This window comes from Lycium ferocissimum, chromosome 11, assembly GCF_029784015.1.
Source record: "Lycium ferocissimum isolate CSIRO_LF1 chromosome 11, AGI_CSIRO_Lferr_CH_V1, whole genome shotgun sequence".
In the NCBI taxonomy this organism is placed as follows: Eukaryota; Viridiplantae; Streptophyta; class Magnoliopsida; order Solanales; family Solanaceae; genus Lycium; species Lycium ferocissimum.
Genome location: NC_081352.1, coordinates 4,884,990 through 4,909,112, shown reverse-complemented (window position 1 = coordinate 4,909,112; position 24,123 = coordinate 4,884,990). Strand labels below are relative to the sequence as shown.

General features: G+C 36.4%; 1 protein-coding gene across 9 annotated transcripts in view; it reads left to right on the top strand.

The window, feature by feature from the left end:
- The window catches only part of LOC132036141 (uncharacterized), a 57,893-nt gene extending 34,136 nt beyond the window's left edge, over positions 1–23,757 (top strand). For 2 of the 9 annotated variants that reach the window (XM_059426395.1, XM_059426394.1), the window contains exons 14-33: positions 404–500; positions 586–648; positions 835–944; positions 1,686–1,790; positions 2,358–2,431; positions 5,527–5,602; positions 7,374–7,592; positions 10,394–10,465; positions 10,942–11,013; positions 18,228–18,292; positions 18,401–18,503; positions 18,575–18,706; positions 19,509–19,652; positions 21,974–22,081; positions 22,191–22,241; positions 22,351–22,428; positions 22,512–22,622; positions 22,850–23,046; positions 23,240–23,309; positions 23,416–23,757. In XM_059426395.1, coding sequence (XP_059282378.1) covers positions 404–500; positions 586–648; positions 835–944; positions 1,686–1,790; positions 2,358–2,431; positions 5,527–5,602; positions 7,374–7,592; positions 10,394–10,465; positions 10,942–11,013; positions 18,228–18,292; positions 18,401–18,503; positions 18,575–18,706; positions 19,509–19,652; positions 21,974–22,081; positions 22,191–22,241; positions 22,351–22,428; positions 22,512–22,622; positions 22,850–23,046; positions 23,240–23,309; positions 23,416–23,604 — 2,136 coding nt within the window. In that variant the 3' untranslated portion in view covers positions 23,605–23,757. Of the gene's footprint in view, positions 1–403; positions 501–585; positions 649–834; positions 945–1,685; positions 1,791–2,357; positions 2,432–5,526; positions 5,603–7,373; positions 7,593–10,393; positions 10,466–10,941; positions 11,014–11,348; positions 13,147–18,196; positions 18,293–18,400; positions 18,504–18,574; positions 18,707–19,508; positions 19,653–21,973; positions 22,082–22,190; positions 22,242–22,350; positions 22,429–22,511; positions 22,623–22,849; positions 23,047–23,239; positions 23,310–23,415 lie in introns of those variants that run through there. The other 7 variants (XM_059426396.1, XR_009409520.1, XR_009409522.1 and 4 more) reach the window with 7 other exon arrangements.
- The last annotated feature ends 366 nt before the right edge of the window (positions 23,758–24,123 follow it).

The window sequence follows — 24,123 nt, the reverse complement described above, 5'->3', positions numbered from 1 at the left end:
TTAGAATTTATTTGCCACAGGATACAAAGATGTTGGTGGTGCACTGTCTCTCACTGATTTTATGTGGTTATGAGATTCTTTTTTGTTTCCTGAGTATATAAATGTCTTCCCTGTTTAAAAATGCCAACCTGTCTTCTACACTTTGAAGATTTAAATGTGTATAGCATTAAATATCGCATAGGACATCACAGCCTACTAATGGTATGGTTCGTGTTGATGAAAGTTCGTAGTTAAAATATGTAAATGCAACTTTTCTGAATTCAGATGGAGATCATGATATATACGTACATATACTATAGGCACACACACATATTTGTATGTGATCCATACACACACACCTACACCAATAGTCTTAAAAATATCTGGACTCCTATGTTTATATATTTGTGTACAACATTTTCAGCCTTTGGATGGTTCTATTAGCCATGCGGTTATTCCTTCAGAAGGGATTAGTGCTGCATCTCATCTCTTTGCCCTGATTGTAGAGTCTGAGCTAAGAGGTAATTCTAGATCTAACACGAATATAAGTTCTTGATTTAAAGTTCTTACTGTCTTGGTCACTTTGTAACATGATCTCTTCTGTAGCTGCTTCTGCATCAGCCTTCAGTGATGAGAGTGAGACTGATTATCTTCAGGCTTCTATTGCTGGTAGTTGAATATATTTCATTCATTTATTTGTTTTAAGCTTCTTTTTCGGTTCCTCTTTTTAATGTCTATAATGCTGTTCCAATTGTCTTCGTACTTTGTTATCCTTTATATCGTCGTAGTTGTTTCCTTTCTTTCTTTTCTTTCGTTTTTTGCACTTATTTCTTATTGGCTTATTGTTGTTTTTAGCCATGGATGAAAGACTAAGTTCGTATGCACTTATAGCTCGAGCAGCTATTAGTGTTACTGTTCCCTTACTGACAAGACTCTTCTCTGAGAAATTTGCCCGTCTACAACAGGTACTTCGTCACCTTAACCTCTTCTGGTATTGAGCTTGGTGAGCGGTATGGTCACTCAGATGTACATTCACTTAGCAAAGTTATTCCCTTTCAGAATCCATCTTTTCAACTAATTATCTTTTTAGATTTCTGAACATCACTTAGCTTTCCTCAGTATTTTAGTTATTGGTACAGATCTTTGAGTTCCTGAAAATATTGGTATTTTCGAAATACTGATACATGTCAAACTCAATCAACCTGCTGCCTTTGTCTTTCTTCTGGAAGTAATACCATCTAGGAGTTTAATTGTTGATCCACTATTATTGTCTATCTGCATTTCCAATTGCCAAACTCCTTCCTAGGAGATCTCTTCTCCATTTTCCCTTGGTGTTGTCTTTTCTTCTTTATCAACCTTTGAAGTCTCTTTTCATGTTAGAAGAGTCAACTTTTTGATCAAATGCATGTCCAGTATAATTATGTTTATGGATTTTGCTAGTTCAGTAAATTCTTTATACAGGTAATGCTGACTTGCTGAACTCTTTCCTTTTACGTAATTATTTGTTTACTTGTTGGCAACTTTTCCAGGACATATTGAGCACCTCATTTTTCATATTTTCCCCCTTCTATGTAATCCATTTGTTTTATTAACATAGCACTTCTTGAAATCCCTTCCCCTGCACAGTCTTACATGTCTGCTAATTATATGTACACATGTGTATAAGTTTCTGGGTGTAAGCAACACTTCCTTCTTGTCATGTGTAGGGCAGAGGCTTTAGCGATCCAACTCAAACTTTGGAAGAGCTCTACTCACTTTTGTTAATAACTGGGCATGTTCTAGCTGATGAAGGACAGGGTGAAACACCATTGGTAATGAAAATCCTTTTTTATGCTGGTGATTTATTCTGAGAGATTTTTATGCTGGGATAATGTTGATTCTGGAAATCCATTGAAACAGCATTACTTATTGCATTAATGGAATACAGGATTACTTCTTTACTTGCTTTACCATTCTTGTTCTAAATGTCATCAGTGTGCTAGCTAGCCTAAACTTTTAGCTTAATGATAACGGACAATAATTTACCTTTGAAACCATTTGATATGATTTTAAGATCTTCTCCCTGTGCCTTAGAGTCCCCCTTCTTTAACACGTCCCTTTGGGATGGGAGCAGAGAGGCCAATGCAAGATTAGGCAAATAAAGGAACGGGATCATTGATTTGTGTGCATTTATTGGTTTATTTCTCTCTTTTCCAGTATAAATATAGACATGCTCAATTGTACACGGCCTGCATCTGCTTACACTGCATTAGTGGTTGCTATGAGTTTCTGGGTTGTCAACACTCGACACAATCTTTGATATATACTATTTTATTTTCCCTTGTGATTCCATTTCCTATGGTTCTGCACATGGGGTGAAGTTTGTTATTTCTCATTAGGTGCCTGATGCTATACAATCCCAATTTATGGATGTTATGGAGACGGACAAGCATCCAGTTGTCATACTTTGTGGGTAATTTTCTTACTTCCTTTTCCATGGATAGTTCAAAAAGTAGGATATGTAACCATTATCTATCACTATTGACATGTTGTCAATAGCATGATCTAGCTCTTATAATGGATATATCACTTCAATTTATGTGACTTGAAGGCTCCCTTGTTGCTTAACATGCAATGTATTGACTAATTCCACCCGGTATCTGGTATATCCGAGCAACACAATTAGCGGGTAACTCTACCCACCAAGGCTTGAGTTGATAGGAAAGAATCACCTAGTATTTTTGTTTCCACTGAGAACTTCATTGGCCACTAGGCCACACCCTTGGGTGCCATGCGAAGTATCAATCCTTAGAGTTTCTTAGGGTACATTTGTTTGTATTAAGATTTAAGACATCGAAATACACATTTATATATTAAGATCCTGTCTCCAGATCTGAATTTTAACCGTCCTAGTTAGAGATCACTGTCCTAGTTGAATTTTAACACATCTAGTTGGAGAATTTTTTCCCTCCACAGCTACTATTTGTTTTAGGTCTTATTTTAACCGTCCTAGGCTGCCTCTTTCTTGCCTTCCATCATTTGGAACAAAAAGTTTTCCCCAACATGAGAGTTAGATGGTCTTTTGTTCATTCTTCACTGAGCATTAAATACTCAACTATGTTGCTCGGACTCTTCAAAAATGTGGACGGGTGCGTGTCGGATACTCCAGAAGTAGTGCATTTTTGGAGAATCTGACACGGGTGCTGCAACATTGTTGGAGAGTCCAAGCAACATAGATACTTTCCTCCTAACAGGTGTGTGGTTTTTGAGGCAAAGAGTCTTATTTCTCATTTGCTGCATTTCTCACAACTTGGAGAATGGAGATCACTGATGGTAATTTCTTTGCGTCAAGATGAACATCGTGTTATTCCATCATAGTTAAGTGAATTCTAGTACTCCGTGAAAGTACAAGAGGGGGGGAGGGGTGAATTGTAAGCCTGTTAAAAATCTAGTCGACTATTCTTTGGTTCCAGTCGACTGATAACAAGACAGCCTGCATGAAATTGTTAGTCGTTCTATTTAGACAGGTATTAACCACAATAAATGTAAAGGTGCGGAGTATAATATGAGAGCAATAAAATAAACGACACCAGGAATTTTTATACTCGTTCTTAACCAATGTGGTATCCTAATCCTATCCCTTGGGTTGCAAGGAAGTTATCTCTTTAAGCTCTTTGTAGTTTGAGTTGAGTACAACCATTGTGGTTTTCCGCGTTCACCACCAACGTTTACAAGGTTGTTTTTCACTTGCTCAGCATCAACGAACAAGGGTTTGTTTTGACTAGCTCACCAACAACGTACAAGATTGTTTTCACTCGCTCACCAACAAGCAGCAACGCCTCTCTGGTTTTTACTGGCTCACCAAAGAAACAAACAATGACACAACCTCTCAATACAATGCCTCACCAAACAATATTTTCTCTCCTCTTTTTTGAGTACACAGTAAATTACTAGAATTACAATGCTAGTTAAAAGTAGAACAAAGAACTCGAGGATGATTGAGATGAAAGTATGTGTGGCTGCGTGCTTTTCTCTTTGTCAACTTCTCGTATTTATAATCTTCAAGATTTCTGACCGTTGCACCTTTATGGAATGATTTAGAACTTCTATAGAAGATCTCATTCCATATATAGCTTCTTCCAGTTGTTATGCCTTGATCTTGGGCCTTAATCTTGATTCATCCGATTGCAAGTGCTTGTCCAAATTCACTTTGCTTCCCAATCTGTGCTTCTAATGTGGTGGGTCATTTGTGTTTATTCCTTGTAGTGTAAAAGACTTCTCCTATTGTAGTAAATCATTAATGCTCCATTAATATGGTAAGTGTTTACCATTTCTATTCTTCTCCACGTTAGATCCTTTTTACCAACCAAAAGTAGATCTTTTATGTTTGTTTCCTTGATAGGCTCATTGGTTAAATCTTCTTTTCCATTTAAATATTACTCCCTTAACATCTTCAATCAACAGTCTTCCTTCTAAAACTGTAGTAACTCAATTGTTACTGCTGTCTCAACTTCACCCATTGACTCCTTGCTTTTCATCTATTTTTATTCTTCGATTACGGCAAAGATTTTCTTCCGTGCTCTTCATGGTATCTTTTCAAAATTGTAGTACCTCACTCAATATTTCCTTTCAATAGTCAATAAATATTCACCCATATCTTTTAAAAGATTTGATACCATGATAGATATCTTTATTCGCGAAGAACTAATATTCTTCTCATTATTATTTTTTAACTCTTCTTCTGGCTTTTACAAGTATGAGCTCTTATTAAAGCAACCCCAGAGAATTTCAAGATCCTCTTCATTTCACCATGGATCTTAATTTATATTAATTTGAATGTAGTCACATTCATCTTTTAGAATTTTGATCACTCGGAATGTGGACTCTTATGTGAACTTGAGGCTTCTGGCATATCTCGATACTCCACAGATTTTGGACCTTCCTTAAGTGACAAAACGATCTTGATCTTTTCCTTTTGTAAAATATTTTCCTTCCATAGGATCGTGGTAAATATTCTGTCCATGATTCTAGTACCTTGATTTGGGCAAGTCTTTTTCTTCCATATATTCTCCCATAATTCTATTTCATAATATCTTCTTTTCCATTTGTGACCCTCTCAAAAAAATAATATCCTCTTTTCCATATTTGCCTGGATCTTCACCAGATCCTTCTTCATCAAACAAACCAGATCCTTCTTCATCAAACAAACCTGTACCAACGACAAATTTACCACAAGTAAATGTTCTTTCATTAAAAATAGGTGAAACCTCAGACCTAACAGTCTGTATGTCCTGCAGCTTTAACACATATAAGTGGGGCTAAGCTCTGTAAAAATGTAACGCTAGTAGCTGTTTGCTGTATCTCATCAGGATTTAAAATTTTCAATTGTGGCATATGGCTCCAAATGATTGAGCAGGAAATTTAATAGTTCGTGTTTACTTACTGAGTTCATTATCAGCCATACAAGGCAGACTTGTGGTCCGCCAGTGTTCTACCTTCTCTTTATTTTTAAGATTGCCGTATTATTGTATGCAACTTCCTACACTTGTTTTCTTTTGTCTGGTGCAGATCAATAATAAAATTTGCTGAGCAGAGTTTAAATTCAGAGATGAGAGCGTCGTTCTTTAGTCCAAGGCTAATGGAGGTAGTTCGTCAAAATTTCTGCTCTATTAAGATCTTCAACATGAATAGTTCTGTCATCTGCCATGCATCCTTAATAGCTCAGCATTCTCCATCCTGTCATGTCCTTTGTTAGACACTCCCTCAATCCTCAAATATGTGTGAAGTACTATTTCTATGTGAACCCAATAAGACTATTTTCATGAAATTATGCTAATATTTAAATCCCTTTCTCTCCATATTGATTATTAAGTTCCACGTTATCCACTCTGTCTTAACTAGGCAACAACTGGAAAAAAAAAGAGGAAAGAAAACAGGTGATTGGCATGATAAGTTCATGCATCAACCAGGTGCTGAGCAGGAGATAGGATTTGTTTTTAAACTCACATGGCAGTCAACTCCCACACTAACTTCTGCACTGTTACCTTCTCTATATTCTACGTTTGACTTGAAAAGAAGAGACGAGAGAGGTTGTATGTTTCATTTTTGTTCCCTATTGTTTTAGTGAAAGTAGATAATCAGAAGAACCAGGAGAGTGTAAACAATTGACTTTTAGTATAATGTTTTCCATTTTATTCTTTTCCATATAGCTTTTAATTATTTTGAGGCGTAATTGGTTGATGTAATATAATATTTAAAAGTGCTTGTCACTCACTAGGTTGGTGAAATATTCTTCTTGATTGCAATAAAATAAATAAAACAAAGCCTTGGGAAGTGATAGTAAGAACCACTTTTAAATTCCCATAATAATTCCTTTGAGGGGTTGTTTTTTTGATGATTTAGTTATACAGGAATTTTAATGCATGGATTCTTATACAGTGAATAATAATACGAGGATTGTTATGGGGAGAATAGATAATATGAGGATTGTTATATAGAGAATAAAAATGCATGAATGGTTATACGGTGAATGGGATCGTTATTTAGGGTTCTTATCCACGTATTGCTAATACACGTGTTACTTTTTCCATCTTCTATACCATATAAAATAGTACATATATTTTCACATAAGGTTTGGTTTTCGATATTAAAGTTCGCTTAACTTATGTGGATGTTTGTATTAGAAACCAGACATCGTATAAAGTTATATGGAGATTAACTAATGGCATAGGGTTTTGTATGTTATACCAAACGTTTAATAAAATAATACGATTTTTATGCCTTGACTATTTTTGCTTATACTATGTTGGACTCTTAACATTAATAAAATGAGACCTGAGTGTTTGATCGGGAAAGCCATTTTACGCCCCGGGGGGGGGGGGGGTTGGTAGAGCTGCTCTGAGGGCGTCAGGACCAAGATAAATTACCCACCCTGCTTTGATCAGAGCATTTTGTTTTATTTAAAAAATGATAAGACTTAAGGACATGACAATCATTGTGGTACAAGGGGAGTAAACTTATCTTAACTTAATATCTGTTTCTAGGTGTCACACCAGATACCATGAACACATGTTAAACTTTTTGTGATATTTTCTGCACAAGTTTGGCAATATTTAGCTCTGTAACTCTGCACTCTGTGCTGTCTCTCAAATTGGACTATAAAATTTGAGCCCAAATGATCCTTCTAACGAGGTTCATATGTCAATAACTTTTTTATCTATGCTTTTCAAGTTTTATAATTCCTGATCTGTTCTGATCCTCCAATGTGGTGGCCCTTTGAAGGGGATTCCTTTTAATACTTTAATTCTCAGCTATCAATTTTCAATATACTTCAGTAGTTATATATTCTATCTTCAGTACTTGCTTATATTTTTTCATGTTACACACTCAGGGTTACATGTGCTCATTTTGTCCAGGCAATTGTATGGTTCCTTGCAAGATGGTCGGCTACTTATCTGATGCCACCTGATGAAAATAAGGAGAATGCATCTTCAGATAATCTCAAGGCAAAACATCACAAAAAAGTATTGCTTAATTTTTGTCAAGAGGACAACCAGGGGAAAGCTGTGCTTGACCTTATTATTCACATTTCAATGACATCACTCATTTCATATCCTGGAGAGAGGGATTTGCAGGTATTCAAAGTAGAACAGCCTTTTGGTTCTAGAATGACCTTACTGTATTCAGGCATCATTCAATGACCGCCATCATCCAAAATGTCCACATGTTCGCTTTGGCCAGTCCCAAAACTTTGCACTTTCTTGAAAAGGAAAATGCAATTTGTTGTCATTCCAAATATAAAACAAGACATTCAATTTAGGACTGGTATTTTGTGCTTTCCATACTAGTGCCCTGCCTTATTCTTTTGGATATCCCATTATCTCAAATATTTTTGCTCACTAAACGATAGAAGTAAGTAAACAACTTGGTAGGGAGCTTCAAAGGATTCATTGCCAGCCTGGCTGACTTGGTACAGCTTATATTGTAGAAAACAAGAATTTTTCTCCTCACTTCGGAAATCTTTATTACCTCATGGAAATAAATTGGTCGTATAACTTTGTTTTCTTATTTAAGATACAGCAGCTTCTCTGGTGTGTCAGAATCCAATGCGAGTCCAGCTTTTGCTTTTTTATCGGCAAATTGAGCCTTATTCATATTCTGTTGGAATTTAGGTGTTCTAGGGCACAACCTGCCTCAACGAAGTGTTGCAGTCTAGACTTACGAGAGTATAAGGGAAATTTATCGGCATCCGGTAGAATGAAAAAAGAATTTAGAAGAAAAATAAAGAAATGAAGGTCTTTCTTGAATGTTGAGCTTGATCACTTCCTCAAGCTAATAGGGGTTAGATAATCTATAGACATATTTTTAGAGTTGAAAGTGAAACACAATAAGAAGATTGAATTTCCTAATTAACTCTCTTAATTCAGCCGAGGGTCTATCGGAAACAGCCTTCCTACCTCCCAAGGTAGGGGTAAGGTCTGCGTACACTCTACCCTCCCCATACCCCCACCTTGTGGGAATATACTGGGTATGTGGTTGTTGTTTTACATAATACTTCTTAGTTTGTGCCCTTAATTATGGAATATTTACTCCTCAATTAATACTAACACTCCCCCTCAAGGTTAAGAGTACATGGTCATTGCTCGTAGCTTGCTGCAGATGTATTTGCTTCTGTAACCTTGAAATAATTTTGTGATTATATCTCTTTTAACTGGTCCCTGTGTATTAATTGTTTAAGATTTTGTTTTTGAAAGTACTATTTGATTCTGTTTATTTTTCCAAAAGCAAAAAACAAACAATTGCTATTTGTCGTCAAACACAAAACTGCTCATTTTGTGCCAAAGGATGAAGGATTTTGAGGTATGAGAATCAACCTATATATTGATCTCATAATATTTGAAGAACAATTTACATATACAAAAACTACATAAAAAGTACTTATGAGAAATTTTTATAATTAAAATATTTAAAATTATTTAAAAAATTCTTAAAAGAAAAAATGTTCGATTCCTAAATTGTAATAGTATCATAAAGTGGGACAGAGGGACTGCTATCTTTTAAACAGGGTCTCTTTCAATGCACTCTTTCCTTTTTCTAAAAACAAGTGGGAGATTAAAAAATGGGTGTGAGCAGTTCTGGACAGTATATGTGAATTGTTTATTTTCTTGTGTATATTTCCCCATTAATCTCCTATCAGCTTAACAACAGCTGTCTCTTCTTGAAATTGTGTCAAATATATCATGTATGGCTAGAACAATTTTAAGGCCGCCAGTGGTTAAAAAGAAAGAGAAAAGTTGAAATCAATTTAAGCTAGAGGAAAAACAGATGGCAAGCAATAATACCAAATACCATGCACGAATTCTTAAGGTTCTCATGTTAGAGGTATTGGGTTGAAAAGACAAGTTGTGTAGTATGGAGTTATGATAACCTTGAATTAAAAATAAAAAGGATGAAGTAAAAAATTACATCAATAAATGAAAAGCTTGAAATTGACCACAAAAAAAAGAAGGAAAAGCTTGAAATGACCTGTTAGCTGAGCCAATCATCAGAATGTGTAAGACATACCATAAGGGACCAGTATGTCAATAACACCTTTGACTAAAGCTTCAAAGTAAAAGCTAACAGCTGAATCATCCTTAACTTTGACTAATCATCTGTAAAATTTACGACTTTACTATGTTAGTAAAATGGTTGGTGAAAAGTTGTTCTTCTCGTTTAATATTATCTCATTATGAAGTTATTCATTAATAAGGAAAGTAAAGTTTTTCTAACCAAAATATTGCAAAAAGTATGGAAACAACCCATTTTGAGAGAATTCTCTAGTTTATCATCAATCAGTAAATCATCGATCGGTTTTGCTTCTCTTGGATGTTGTGATCCTAGAACATTTTACTTTCATGGAATTTATGATCAGTTCAAAACTGTTTTTAGCCTATGTAGTGGAACTTTCCTATGGCTTTATTATCCACCAAGGTACTAATTCTCTATATCTTTTCTAGTTCTGCTTCTTATATCCAGATTATTTCTTCTCCCTCTCAATCATGTTAAACTAAAATTTCAATTTCTTAAATTTGGTGTTATTTCTTAATTTTACATAAAACTGTGAAATTCAGGACCAGGTAATAATAATATAACAAACAACCACAGTATCTCCATTAATATATTGATAAAGTGGTTTACGATAAATATATGGCAACTGTCTGTGAATTTGGGTAAATGCCATCACCGTTCTTATTTTCTATTAGAGCATCCTGTCTCAAACAATAATCAGTTTTGTCGGTATGATAAACAATATTAGCACATCAATGTTATCTAAGGAACTCGCTGCTATGATTGAACTTCTCTAGTGTTGTTTTCTGTAATCTGTTATTTTCTTGCTGTTTATTGAGGCAGTTCGTTGCAGCAGCTCTGATACACTTTACTTTCATTCTGATAGGCACTAACTTGCCATGAGTTGCTTCATGGACTTGTTCGGCGGAAGAATGTTTGTGTGCACCTTGTTGAATTGGTAGGTCCTAAGATGAGTAGTACTATTTCCATATCATGTTTGAACCCTTGAGGAGGTGGCCCTGTTTCTTTTAGGGTTTTAATTTTGCGTGAAGGGTTCCATATAAAATTGCATGGCATTGGGTATCTTCCACAAACCAATTATGTTTCCTCTTGTTATTGCTTATGTTTCTGCTGTCAATTGTGGATTGAGATTTTAGTTCTTAGTACTATCTCATCCGCCTTGTGAACTGAGCGTTGTTGTTTGTTGTTATTTAATCCTATCTCATCCGCAATAAATGGAGATGTTGATTAAGACAAACAGTATCTATGTTCTATATTGTTTGTTGCACTCCAAAAAGTTTAAATGGTTAGAGAGTGAATTTATGACCGGCTTAATTTCCTTCTGCTGGAACTGGTGAAGTCATCCTGGATTCTTATTCAGCAGTAATGATTAGAATATCATGTTTATCCCAATCTGCATTATTTGTCTTGCAGCAGTCTTGGCGTGAATTGGCAAATGCTTTTGCAAATGAACAAACTTTATTCTCGCTAAATGCTGCTCACCAGGTATCAAATCCATAGTTACGATTTTGTTTTGTAAAAATAGATCAACTTAATTGACAATGTACAAGAGGTGCACCTTATATAGGTTATGATTTCGTTTTGTGAAAATAGATCATTGACTTAATTGACAATTTACAAGAGGTTTACCTTATATAGGAGTCTTAGGCTACTATAACATGGTAGGTAATCAATCCCCATACTAATACGGTAATAAAATATTCTATAACTAAATTCTTAATAGCCTAAGGTATCTTGTTAAATATTCTATATGATTTTCCCTATTCAAGTACGATGAATCTAGACACATATTCGCTTTATATTCTGACATGTTCCCCCAGGCTCCACATGCGGAAACCAAATTGAGTTTGCTTATTTTGGAAACATGGAAAGTTCACGCCTAAATCTGGTTGGTATAGTGGACAATCACAAAAAATATAATTGGTGCTAGAATTCTTCCCCCCGGAAAGCAGTTGGTAACTGCAAAACAAAATAAAGTGTTTCTTGCAATAATTCACACTTAAAGGAATCTATTCTCAATCACCAAAAAGAGATATGGTGGTGGAAATCTCAAGGACATTATCCATGTAACTTGTATTAGCAGAATAATGACAGAGGGTGTTGCTCATGAATAAGTAACTGGGTTGCTTGTTGGAAGCAAAATGGTGCGTAGCAATCCTAGAGGGATGACCGGCACTTGAATAGTCGTCTGGAAATAAAGGCAGCGGTTGTCAAAGAGAGGATCACTGTCGAGCACCCAAAGAGAGAACAAAAGAAGAAAGTATTGGTCTGACAAGCGCCATGTATTCCAGTACCGCCCATCGGTAGCGGAATCTATTTCTGTCTCTACCAAGATTGTAGAGGCTCTGATACCATGTGAAAATAGAAAAGAAGTTCATTGACTTGGAGCCCGTTTGGATAGCTGAATAAAAGTAGCTTTTAAGCACTTGGGCTTAAAAGCACCTTTGAAGTGCGGGAGCTGAATTTAAAATGTGTTACCGGTTTGGCTAGAAGTGCTAAAACTGAAAATAAGCAGTTGATGTGTTTGGTGGAAAAGTGCTTATCAACTGAATTTCCGTTAAAATGACTAAACTGCCCTTAAAGCTAGTAACACCAAAAATGAGCTTATTTTTTGCAGGATTTTAAAATTTAAATAATTCAAATATGAATTAAGTTGTGTCTCAACTCACTTTATGTTACAAATTGATTTAAAAAGTATTTTTTTATAAAATTAATTATCTTTTTTAAATAACATTTAATATCTTTAGTTATATAAAACTCACCACCCAAACGTGTTAGCTGTGGTAGCAGATTTTCATTCTTTAACCATGAAATTCAGCCAAAGTGGGAACGATTCTATATGTACCAATGGAAAACGATACTAAAGGTAATTCTGATACAAATTAGCTATACATATTGTTGGTAATGATTAGAGATGAATTTTCTTTAGGAAATCAAATTTATGGAGCATAGGAGCAAACGACAGTCTCTGAAATTGAAAACAACAAAATTCTTAGAAGCCGATGATGGCAACAACAGAAGAATCGACAAAAGAAGAAGAAAATAGTGGGGTTAGGTTTCTGGGAATTTGTTGTTAAGGTAATATCTTTCGGGAAATCTAATCAAAGAACCCCCAATTCAGGAACTACAGAAAAACAAGAACCAAAAAATGCCAAATAACAGAATCAATTTATCAGGAAAAAAAATTAAAGACGATTCGACCCCAAAAAGACCACATTCTTTAGGCAAAGGAAAATACCAAAAGTTATACGTTACTGGTAACCCATTATCACAAATTTATTTGAAAACACCAAAAAAAAAAAAAATGGAGGCAGAGCTGGATGATGAAAAAGGATATTTGAATTTGGGCTTTTGCTGTAATGGAGTTTTAGGTTTATAAGAAATATAAGGAGGATTAGAATGTAAAATATATGGTCAAACTAAGAGAGCTTTTAAGCCAAAAAGCATTAAGTTTGGTTTGCTCTACTTAGAGCTTGTGAAGCGGTAGAGAAAATAAGAGAGAACTCGGCTTGATTATTCCCTCAAGCTATTGGGGTTTAAATAGCCATGTACATGTCCTAAAAAGGAAAGAATATCAATACAAATCAATACTACTTATACAAGAAGTAAATTAAGCTACCTACTCTCTCTCTCTCTCTCTCTCTGTCTATATATATATATATATATATATATATAGTAAATTAAGCTACCTACTCTCTCTCTCTCTCTCTATATATATATATATATATATATATATATATATATATAGACACACTAACACTCCACCTCAAGATGGTGCGTACAAATTATATGTACCAGCTTGCACATATAAAACTTGTTCTAAGGCCGACTAGGGACTTGATGGATATGTCTGGAAGCTAATCATTTGACCGCACAAACTTTGTGACAATGTCTTTTGAAGTACCTTCTCTTTGACAAAACGACAATCAATCTCTATGTGTTTGGTCCTTTCGTGTATCACTGGATTCGATGCAATGTGAAGTGCAGCTTCATTATCGCACACAAGTTCCATTTTTTTTTTTAATTTCTCCAAATTTCACCTCCTTCAGTAGTTTCTTGATCCATATGAGTTCACACGGTGCCATTGTCATAGCCCGATATCTGCTTCTGCACTAAATCTAGTAACCACGTATTGTTTCTTACTTTTTTAAGACACCAAATTTCCCCAAGTAGAACACATGCAGAAGTGGATCGTCTGTCGGGGGTGACCCTACCCAGTCTGCATCTGAATATCCAACAATTTTCTGATGTCCTCGGCCTTCGTAAAGTAGTCCTTTCCTGAAGCAGATTTTATGTGTCGAAGAATGTGATTAACTGCATTCTAATGACTGTCACATGGAGAATCCAAGAACTGGCTTATAACACTAACCGAGAAAGCAATGCCAAGTCTAGTCACGTTAAGATAATTCAACTTTTCTTCTGGTCTTCCATATTTTCGAGGATCGCTAAGAGGCTTTCCTTGACCTGGTAGGAGCTTAACATTTGGATGCATTATAAAATCAATATGCCTACAATCTGTATCCCTATCTCCTCAAGAATATCAAGTGCATACTTCCTCTGTGCAACAATCATGGTGGTTGCTCCATATATACCTCATCTTCGGGATCCCCATGAAGAAAGACATTTTTAATATCCAACTGGTAGAGAGGCCAATGACGAACAACAGTCATAGATAAAAAGAGATGGACTGAAGCAATCTTAGCCACAGGAGAGCCGTATCACCATAGTCAAGACCAAAAATTTGTGTATAACCCTTGGCATCTACTTGAGCCTTTAGACGATCAATCTGCCTATCGGGGCCAACCTTCACAGTCTATACCCAACGACAACCAATTGTAGACTTACAAGGTAGGGGAACGAGCTCCCAAGTGCCCTTAATGATAGCTTGTTGTCAGCCTGGATGAGAAAGAGCTTCACCTGTAGTCGATGATAGTGGTGATACAAAGGCAGAATGGGCTGGTGCCAAACGATGATAGCTCAAACAAGTGTAGATACGATGAGGGTTATGAGTAGAACGAAGACCTTTTCCAGTGGCAATGGAAGAACTCTGTGTAGACAAGCCTGCAGCAAGTAAGGACTCTGGTGGCGGGTGTCAAATCATCTGGATCAGCTGAGGAGTGAGAACGACAATGATAAGTCAATAGTGGTGGAGGTGGAGCTGAGAACCATTAGCTAACATAATAGTGGGATGGGACCTAGAATAAGTAATATTAGACAATAAAGATTTGTTACCAGAAATGTGGTAGAAGCGCCTGAGTCCATGACCCAAGGACTAATTGTGGTGGATTGTGAAATACAAGCAACAAGATTACCAATTTGAGCAACATAAGCTATAGATGGAGATGTCTACTTACTCGCCTGATACGGAAGGAAGTCATTGTATTCTACCTCAATAATGAGTACTAATTTGTTGGATTACTAGTTGATTCAGTTTGAGCAACATGAGCATTCTTTGGTTTACCATACCATGGAGAGAGTAGCACACATGACGGGTATGGCGCAATGTGTTACAATGGCTACACCATGATAGAGGTTTCCCATAGCGGCCTCCATGTCGATTTCCAGTCTGAAATGCAGTCTAAGATGCTAGAACAGAAGAATCTGCAGGTGTTACTAGATGACTAGACGACATAAGTGTTGCAGCCAGTCGTAATAATCGAGCGAACCGATCATCCACAATAGGAACAATAGGGCTAGCCCAAAAGTTGATCACGTGCCGAGTCAAGATCAGTTACAAATCCAATAAGTGTAACAACTAAAAACATCTTCCTACATTGCTCCAACTATTTTTCAACGCTTGGAGCAGCGGGCATCAACTCATTAAATTTTTTCATAACCGGCTGAACTTGTTCAAGAAAGGTAGACAAATTCAAATCCTGCTTTTTAAGGTTAGTTAGTCGAGAAATCACGTTATAAAAATGGGAGATGTCATTTGTGTATAGCCACAAGCCTTTTCCTAAACGAAGAAGCAAGTTTGGAATGGTCGTAATTATGACATCAACTTCCAATCAATAGATTTTCACAACAGACTACACGATTAAACATCAATCTTCTCTCATTCGCCCCTGTCTTTTTCATTAATATCCTTAGCCTGTTTAACTAAGTGATCATGAACACCTCGTCCCTTGCACCATAACTAAATCGGGGAGGACCAAGATAAGTAGTTCACACTACCTATCGTGGATTGCTGGAAATCATGAGTTTGGAGGTAAAAATATCCGATCCGAATGATATTATTCAAGTATTAGATGAAGTGATCCTCAAATCAAGAGCAAGGGACTATTACCAGAGAGTAATACATATCTGAAGAGCAGGAAGGACCAGATCTTGCCTGAAACAGTAAAGAAAAAAAAAAAAGTTCGCCGTAAATCTGACTGTCACCAGAAAGTGCACTGCCTCACCGGAGCTGGTCAAAATCTGATAAAACCAATGTGGATCTGGTCGAAATTTAGGGTCGAGGGCTTCTGGAAAATGAAGCTCGCCAGAATCCGCTCAATAAGTGTCTCACGCGCCAGCACGACAACTCTCAACGGAATCTGACTGGTGTAGATGGCACGTGAGAGTTCCGATGGTGGCGAAGCTGACTGGGTCTTCCTCGTGCCGGTGGTCTGAGTCTCGTAATGGTGTTGGTTTGATCACAACACCTACGGAAGTAGAAAGCTAGTCAGGCAACCAAGAAAAATCGCTGGAAAAGCTTTTCGTGTTCAAAATTTTCTTTAGAGAAAATAAGAGGGAGAACTCGGCTTGGTTATTCCCTTGAGTTATTGAGGTTTAAATAGCTATGTTTACATGTCCTAAAAGGAAGGAAATAAATACCTAATTATAATAGGAGTATATTTAGCTACCTACTATATTTACATATATTCTAGAATATTCACAAGGATTCTAACAAAGCTTTTGGCTTGTTTTCGCTTAAAAGCACTTTTAGTGTTGTTGAACACCAAAATAAGCTAAAAAGTTCTTTTATCATGGTGTGATTCTCTTTTAAGCCAATAGCCAATGCAAGCACCCTCTTGATTAGTAGTGTACAAGAAGCGTTCCTTATTATGTGTGAATATTGTAGATTAGTGTAATGATAGTAAATAGCTTGATTTACCCCTTGTAATTATATATTGTAATTATGTATTGACTCTCTTTCCTTTCTTAGGGCATGTAAACATACTTATTTAAGCGCTAATAGCTTGAGAGAATAATCAAACCTTATTCTCTCTCAATTTCTCTTTCCTTCTCTAATGGTATCAGGGAAAGAGTGTTCGACATCACTTAATTGAACAGGTTAAGGATATTGATAAAAAGATTAGGGTATAATGGAAAAAGAGTATTGCTCAATTATGTAACCTGTTGTGGAAATCTATTGATTCGAAGTTGATGCTTCTTTTTTGTCCACTCTAGCCTTTTTTGTGAGAGCACGTGATTTGTCCATAACCTTTGTTTTTTAAAATTAAAACCACCACAATGTGATGGGGATTTATTAAAATGAAATAGTCTGTACAAAAGAGCTACTCCAAACTAGAGAGCAAGGAAAGTGGAAAAAAGAAAAACAATAAAAAACCAAAGGATGCTAATATCAGCAACTAAACATGATAATTGAGCTACAATCTTGATGCCTTGACTTTCTTCCGTCTATCACACCTCTAAGCTCTCACCAGGTAGTATGGAACAAAATCAGTTGAATAGATTTGTCCATAACCTCACTCTAGGAAGAGACAAATTAGCTCCTCGTGCTCTTAAATTTGTATTTTTCAGTCATTCGAGGGTACTAAAGGGATATTAGTGGTACCTTATGTCCGCATATGTTACCTTCTTTGAAAGTCAACCCTATTTTGCACGCTCATCTAATGAGCATTTCTGAGGTTTTACTAGTTCCGTCTTTTGGGATTCTGCCATTTTCTATCCATTTGATCGTCCCTTTACAAGTCAATCTCCCACAGCTCCACCTCCACTCGACTTATTATCGTCATCTCGAGGGGGAGTATTAAAATTCTGTGAATAGGCTAGAATAGTGTAAATGTAGCAGATAGCTTGATTTGTAAATGTAGTAGATAGCTTGATTTACTCCTTATAGATATATATTGTAATTATGTATTGGTATTCTTTCCTTTGTTAGGGCATGTAAACATAGTTATTTAAGCCCAAATAGCTTGAGGGAATAATCAAGTTGTGTTCTCTCAATTTCTCTTTTCCTCATAGTCTTTGGTTACATTTAATATGGTTGGTAATCTATCCCAATGCTGATAAGGTAAGTAAATGTTGTATTTAATACCTTAAGGCATCTTATAATATATTCTAAATGATTTTCTTTATTTAAGCACGATTAATTTTGACGTGTATGAATCTAGAAACATGTTAACTTTCAATTTGGTTGCGTTACAATACTGGTGCATCATTTTTCTTCTTCCGCTTTCTATTATTAGGCAGAGAACATGTTCAGAAAGGTGAGCTGGTATCATCTTTTGCCACCTCTTTAAATTGGAAGGGAAAGGAGGCCTGAAAGCCTTCTCTTTCCTTGGAGCTTGGATTGGAGAGGGCTTTCTCCCTTTTATACTTTTTTCCCCTCAATACCATGGATTCAGGCATCTTCTGTTTTGTAGGTTCTCATAGCTTCATGTACCAACATGCCATTACACCAACATGCGTTTCCCTTAAATTGCTAATGTAATATTTCCAGCTAATTTGGACTGTTCTTTGTCTTATTACAGCGTTCGCTTGCTCAAACCCTTGTTCTTTCAGCTTCTGGCATGAAAACTCCAGAGGCCTCTGGCCAGTAAGTAGATATTCTAGGTTATTTCCTTTTTATTTCTCTTACATTTTATGTATTTTAATCTGGTGAACTTCTAAATAGCGGATGATTTGCCATTGCAATTGTTCTTAGGTATGTGAGAAATCTGACAAACCATATGACAGCTAATCTGGTGGAACTCTCAAGCAGAAGTAATCTAAAATGTGTAGCTGAACAGCCAGATATTATTTTGTTGGTAAGAATGGTCCGGAAAAGAATTTGTATCTTTTAGTCATTGTTTTCGTAGTAAATCTGTGTAATGCATAGGTGAGTTGCTTGTTGGAGCGACTTCGTGGTGCTGCTAGTGCGACAGAACCTCGAACACAGAGAGCTATTTATGAGATGGGTTATGCAGCACTGAATCCACTCCTGATGTTTATGGAAGCTTACAAACACGAGGTATAAACTGTATGTGATATTAACCGTTGATTCAAGTGGGTGCTTTGGAAGCTTGGTTTTGAGCTTCCTCTAAAGCTGTTATGTTGTCATTATACCAGAAATTTATGTGGTTGATATAGTTGCTTAAGTTGCCGTGCTGCTAAACTTGATAAAGATATACAGTGCTGCTTTATTGTCATCCCAAAATAGTATCCCCTTGGTATCGAGATAAAACCTTGAACGCTGCCTGTTATCATTTTGCTGTCCAGTATGCATCTCGTACACTGCTGACCCTTGGCAATCAAGGAAACCTTGTGTAGAACTGTAGATTAAATGTTACATGTGGGATCACCAACAGATATTCAGATTGGTATTCTTCAATTTCTCACTTTCTGATACGGGCAGCTAATAACCAGAGAACAACATTTCAATTTCAAAAGTGGTGCTTGAGAATTAAATTTGCAAGTTGGTTTGTAGTTTGTAGGGTTAAACAGCTGCCAAAATCATTAGGACCACTTGATCATTAATTTAATAGTTCGAAGTGTATGGCCAAAGAAAAAAATTATTTTTCTAAAGGTAAAAATAGAAGGGTTGGATATTCTGCCTACATGCTGGGTTCCAGTTCAATTAAGTGAACCAACTTTAGTTGATTACTGATATGATTGGCCTAAAATGTCAATGATTTTTTATCAATGGCAATGCCTTATGAACTCTGATGCAATAAATAAGACCTGTCTTAATTTTTTAACAGCTTTAGCTAACCTAGTGTGACATTAGTATCCAAAAAGTGAAACTACATGATCTAATCTTCCAGTTTTTTCAGTCCACAGTTGTGTATCTGTTACTCAGATTCGTGGTTGATTGGGTGGATGTGCAAATCAATTACCTAGAAGCTCGTGAAACGGCTATCGTTGTTGGATTCTGTATGAGCCTGCTTCAGCTTTACTCTTCCCACAATATAGGCAAGGTAATTTGATCATTTTAGCTCTTCTATTTTTTAGAACATGTTGCCCAATTCTTCTAGCAGAAGTTGGAAGAGATTTTGACCTGTGATAAGTAGTATAATTATTGCATAACTATGATTGTTACAATGTTACACCTCCAATATAAACCATAAAGTTTGTATCCGAACTAAAAGGATTTATTCTTTAGCAATTAGTGTTTGGTTACTTAAATAAATCTAATCACAAAGTTCTTTTCGAAGCTTACCAATTCTAGTGAGTCTAACCAATCACCACTTTCATCAATAGCTGATCAGGAGATATTATTCTTCTGATTCAGGGATGCAGTCATTGCCTAAGGGAAATCGTTTTCTCTGACATATTTTTCCTTGCTCTTTTCTTCTTTGTATTAGTGTCTTTTTAGTATATTCTGTAGTGCTTGGAACTTGATTTTTGGACACACAGTACGAGTCTGAATATTGAAATATATGTTAAAAGCTTATGAAAAATAGATGTAAATTGAAGATAAAACAAGAATATAACATACTCAGAATAGGAAGTGGAAGAGTGGAATTAAAATCTTTTATATTTGACCTGTTAACCTCTTCTATTTTCTTGCTAGTGGGTGGTTATTATGCTATTATGGGAAGAAGACGCGTCACAAAATTGTCTCACACTAAAACGGCCTTGTTGTCCTCAAATTGTTAGAATTGTTGGATGAAACCACAAAACTTAATCCACTTTGAAAAAAAAAAAAAAAAAAAAAAAAAAAGCCCGGTGCACAAAGCATCCCGTGATAGCAGGGTCCGGGGAAGGGCCGCACCCCAAGGGGTATGATGTGGACAGCCTACCTTAATGCAAGCATTAGTGGCTGCTTCCACGGATCGAAGCTGGTGAGGTAAGCTGAAGTAGAAGCTAGAGAACTTTTGCATCTGAATCAGGATTATAAAATGGTCTCTTAACTTGATTGACACTACTTTTTCTCATATAATTTGCATCATTGTAAGATTTTAAATTCCTTTGTACATATAATTGATTATTTTATACTTATTTTACTTGCATTGATATGTATCTTTTCATTTGTGCCTTCTCCAATAAAGTTCGTGCTTTAACTTCACGGTTCCCTTATAGCAGCAATAGACCATGGTGCTTTCCTGCGTTTTCCGGTTTTGCTACGTAAGAGGAAAGATCCCTTTAAATATTTAGATTAGACTCTCAAGGAGGCATTTCCGTCACTACTTTTCCCTTTCTCTATCCCAACTTGCCCTTCCCCTCAGGCTACTCACTACACATTTTCTCCCTTGTTTTTTAGGAGTCTTCCTTGGGAGTTTGTTTCCATAATTTTCTTATTTCTCAAAAAACTAAAAGAAGAATGGATAAAACGACAAGATAGGTACTTCATTATTTTAAGTTGCAATAATATAAGGTAAAACACTTCTACTTGTATTCCTGTTCCTACTTAATTGTGCCATCTTTGTGCAGATAAATACCTTGTATTTATGTCCCCAATTTTCCTTCATTTTGTCCTGTAATAAATGTAAACAAAGAAAAACATCAATGTGCAAACATATTCTGTTTTCATTAATAACAAGCTTTACAATATATTGAGATCAGAAATTTAATTTTTATTGCCACAATCCCTGTGTTTAGAAATCCCAAAGATGATTCCCAGGAATCTTTAATCAGATGCATCTTGCTTTTTGTGATAAGTTTCTTAAATCAGTTCCTTTTGTTTTCAATTTTCGGATTTAAAACATGCGACCAAAATTTAGAAATTAGTCTGATCTAGGAGAAAGATAGATTTGGTTCCTGTATCATTAGAATCACATAATTTGTCGATAGTCCACAAGTATCCCGCAGACCAACTGCATCATCTCCACCCTATAGGAACTATGAGATCATCCCAAGGATGCCTAAGGCATCCACGAGTCATGGGTGCAGACCAACCATAGCGGTCACAATCCGAGTATAGAACCTTGTTCATAAGTGGGACACATTAGCTTTCCGTACTTCACCCAAGGATGACTCTGGTATCCAGTGATCACGGCAATCCCTGTTCGATATTCCTTATTTAGTTTTGTTTCTTCTACCTAACTGCGTACTCCCCTTCCACAGCTCCCTCCATCTGTTCCTTCATCCCAGCCCTGCTATTCCACTCCCCAATCCATCAGGGACATGGTCACTCCTTTACCACCCCGTCCCAGTGTGTCAATCATCATTGCTATCTTAATGAAGCAGCAGCAGAGTAAAACATCTGTTTTGTACAAATGACGATGTGTATGCAATTTTTTTTTTGTTCTATGAAAAATGAGAAGATACTGTCCTGAATGACTCAATGTGCCTTCAGATATCTTTGAGCATTTCAAGCAGCTTGCGGAGCGAAGCTGATACCGAAAGATACAAGGATCTACGTGCTGTACTCCAATTACTTGCTAGTCTCTGTTCGAAAGATCTGGTGTTGTCTGCGCTCCTTTATCTGATCATGGTTATTTTTTCATTGTCACCTTTTGCTTTGGGCGTAAGTTCTACGTTTAAGGTGACCTGGATATAACTGTTATTTGCAGGTTGACTTCTCATCAGAACCTATTAATGCTCAGGGGACAAATATTTGTCAGGTGGTGTTCATGCAGTTTCTTCCTTTACTTTTTGTTTCCTGCCAAGGTACATTCTCAACCTCATGATGCCGTAAAACAAATCTCAAAGAAATTCTGTTGCAACTTGCAGGTGGTATATATGGGTCTTCACATAGTCACCCCTCTGATAAGTTTGGACCTGCTCAAGTACCCCAAGCTTTGTCTTGATGTAGGCTTTTCCCATTTTTGTTTTTCCTCTGCAGTGATAATAACGGTATGTAATAAAATTAGTAATTGATTTCATCTGTACAGTACTTCTCACTGCTATCACATATGCTGGAGGTGTACCCTGAAATGATTACACAGCTAAATGGAGAAGCTTTTGTTCATATCATTAAGACTCTTGATTTCGGTCTGAGTCAGGTAACCTTTCCACACAATAAGATGTCTATGGTTCATGATTTTAGATACTATTTCATGTTGGGAAGTGCTTAAGAGAGTCTAGGCATTATTTCAAGATGAAGTTGGTCTGATTGTCCACCATGCTACTTAAATGATGAACAAGAAAAAAGTTCTGTAGTTGTGTTGTGCCTGATGATACTACTAGAGGTAGAAGCCAAGATCACTGTGCTCTGTTGTTTGTGTCATAGGATGCAGAGGTCATCGATTTATGTCTAAGAGCTATAAAAGGACTTGCTTCTTTCCACTACAAGCAAAAAAGTTCTGGAGAAGTGGGATTAGGTCACCATGCTTCAGGTTACAAGGATCATACAGGAAACTTTCAGGAAGGGATTCTGAGCCAATTTCTTCGATCATTGCTACAGTTTCTCCTCTTTCAGGATTACAGGTGAGTTGGGAAAAAAACATAACCAGACAGGCTGAAGGATTTAATGTTTGCAGGATTACTATATGATCCATAGTTAATGTATATGATGTCATTGGCACTACTGTTTCATTCACAAATTTTGCCGTGTTTATGACGCTGTTACAATGGCCTAGTATTTTATTCTTTTTATTTTTTTTTTATTTTTAAATTTCAGCACCGATCTGGTTGGCTCAGCTGCAGATGCTCTTCTTCCATTAATCCTTTGTGAACAAAGTCTATACCAGGCATAACCCACATTCTTGAATAGCTCTATATGAAGAAAAAAAATTATTAAAATGATTTCTTGCAAAAATTTGATTACTCAGTAAAACAATTTCGCATTTCGTGCAGAAGTTGGGAAGTGAACTGATAGAGAGCCAGTCTGACCCAGCTTTCAGATCAAGGTTGACAAACGCACTCCAATCACTCACAAGCTCGAACAGTCTCTCTTCCACACTTGATCGGCCAAATTACCAGAAGTTCAGAAAGAATCTGCATAACTTTCTTACTGAAGTTCGTGGATTCCTCCGGAAAATATAATGTATTAGTTTGTAAATCTGTTATGTGGAGCATTGCCTTCACTTCAGGGCCATTCTATTAAGTTTTCTCCTTTGTATGTTCCTTTTTTCAAGTGTATGTTATCCCAAGTGGAAAGGTGGATTTCTATATGGTTTACAGAATCAGTTCTAAGCGAATATATCTTCTCTATCTGTCATTTGGCTGAAAGTTTTGCTAGTGTACGTTTCTTTTGTTGATGTACCTCACCCCAAGAGGAAAGGAGGATTCAATATGGTCTGTTTACCGAATCATTTCTAGGTCTATATATTAGTTGTACCCATTATTTGATTGAAAGAGTTTTTTGGATGTACGGCTAGGGGTGGCAAACGGCAGGTCAGGTTGGACATAGGTTAGGTGAAAACGGATAAAATATCTGACTCGCTCAAATTTGATACGGATAAAAAATGGGTTAACTAATGAATAAATATGGATTTGCATAAATAAGATGTGAGCTTCTTTTCTTCAATCTGCCTTCTTTTTTGTTCTGATGTTCTTCTTCTT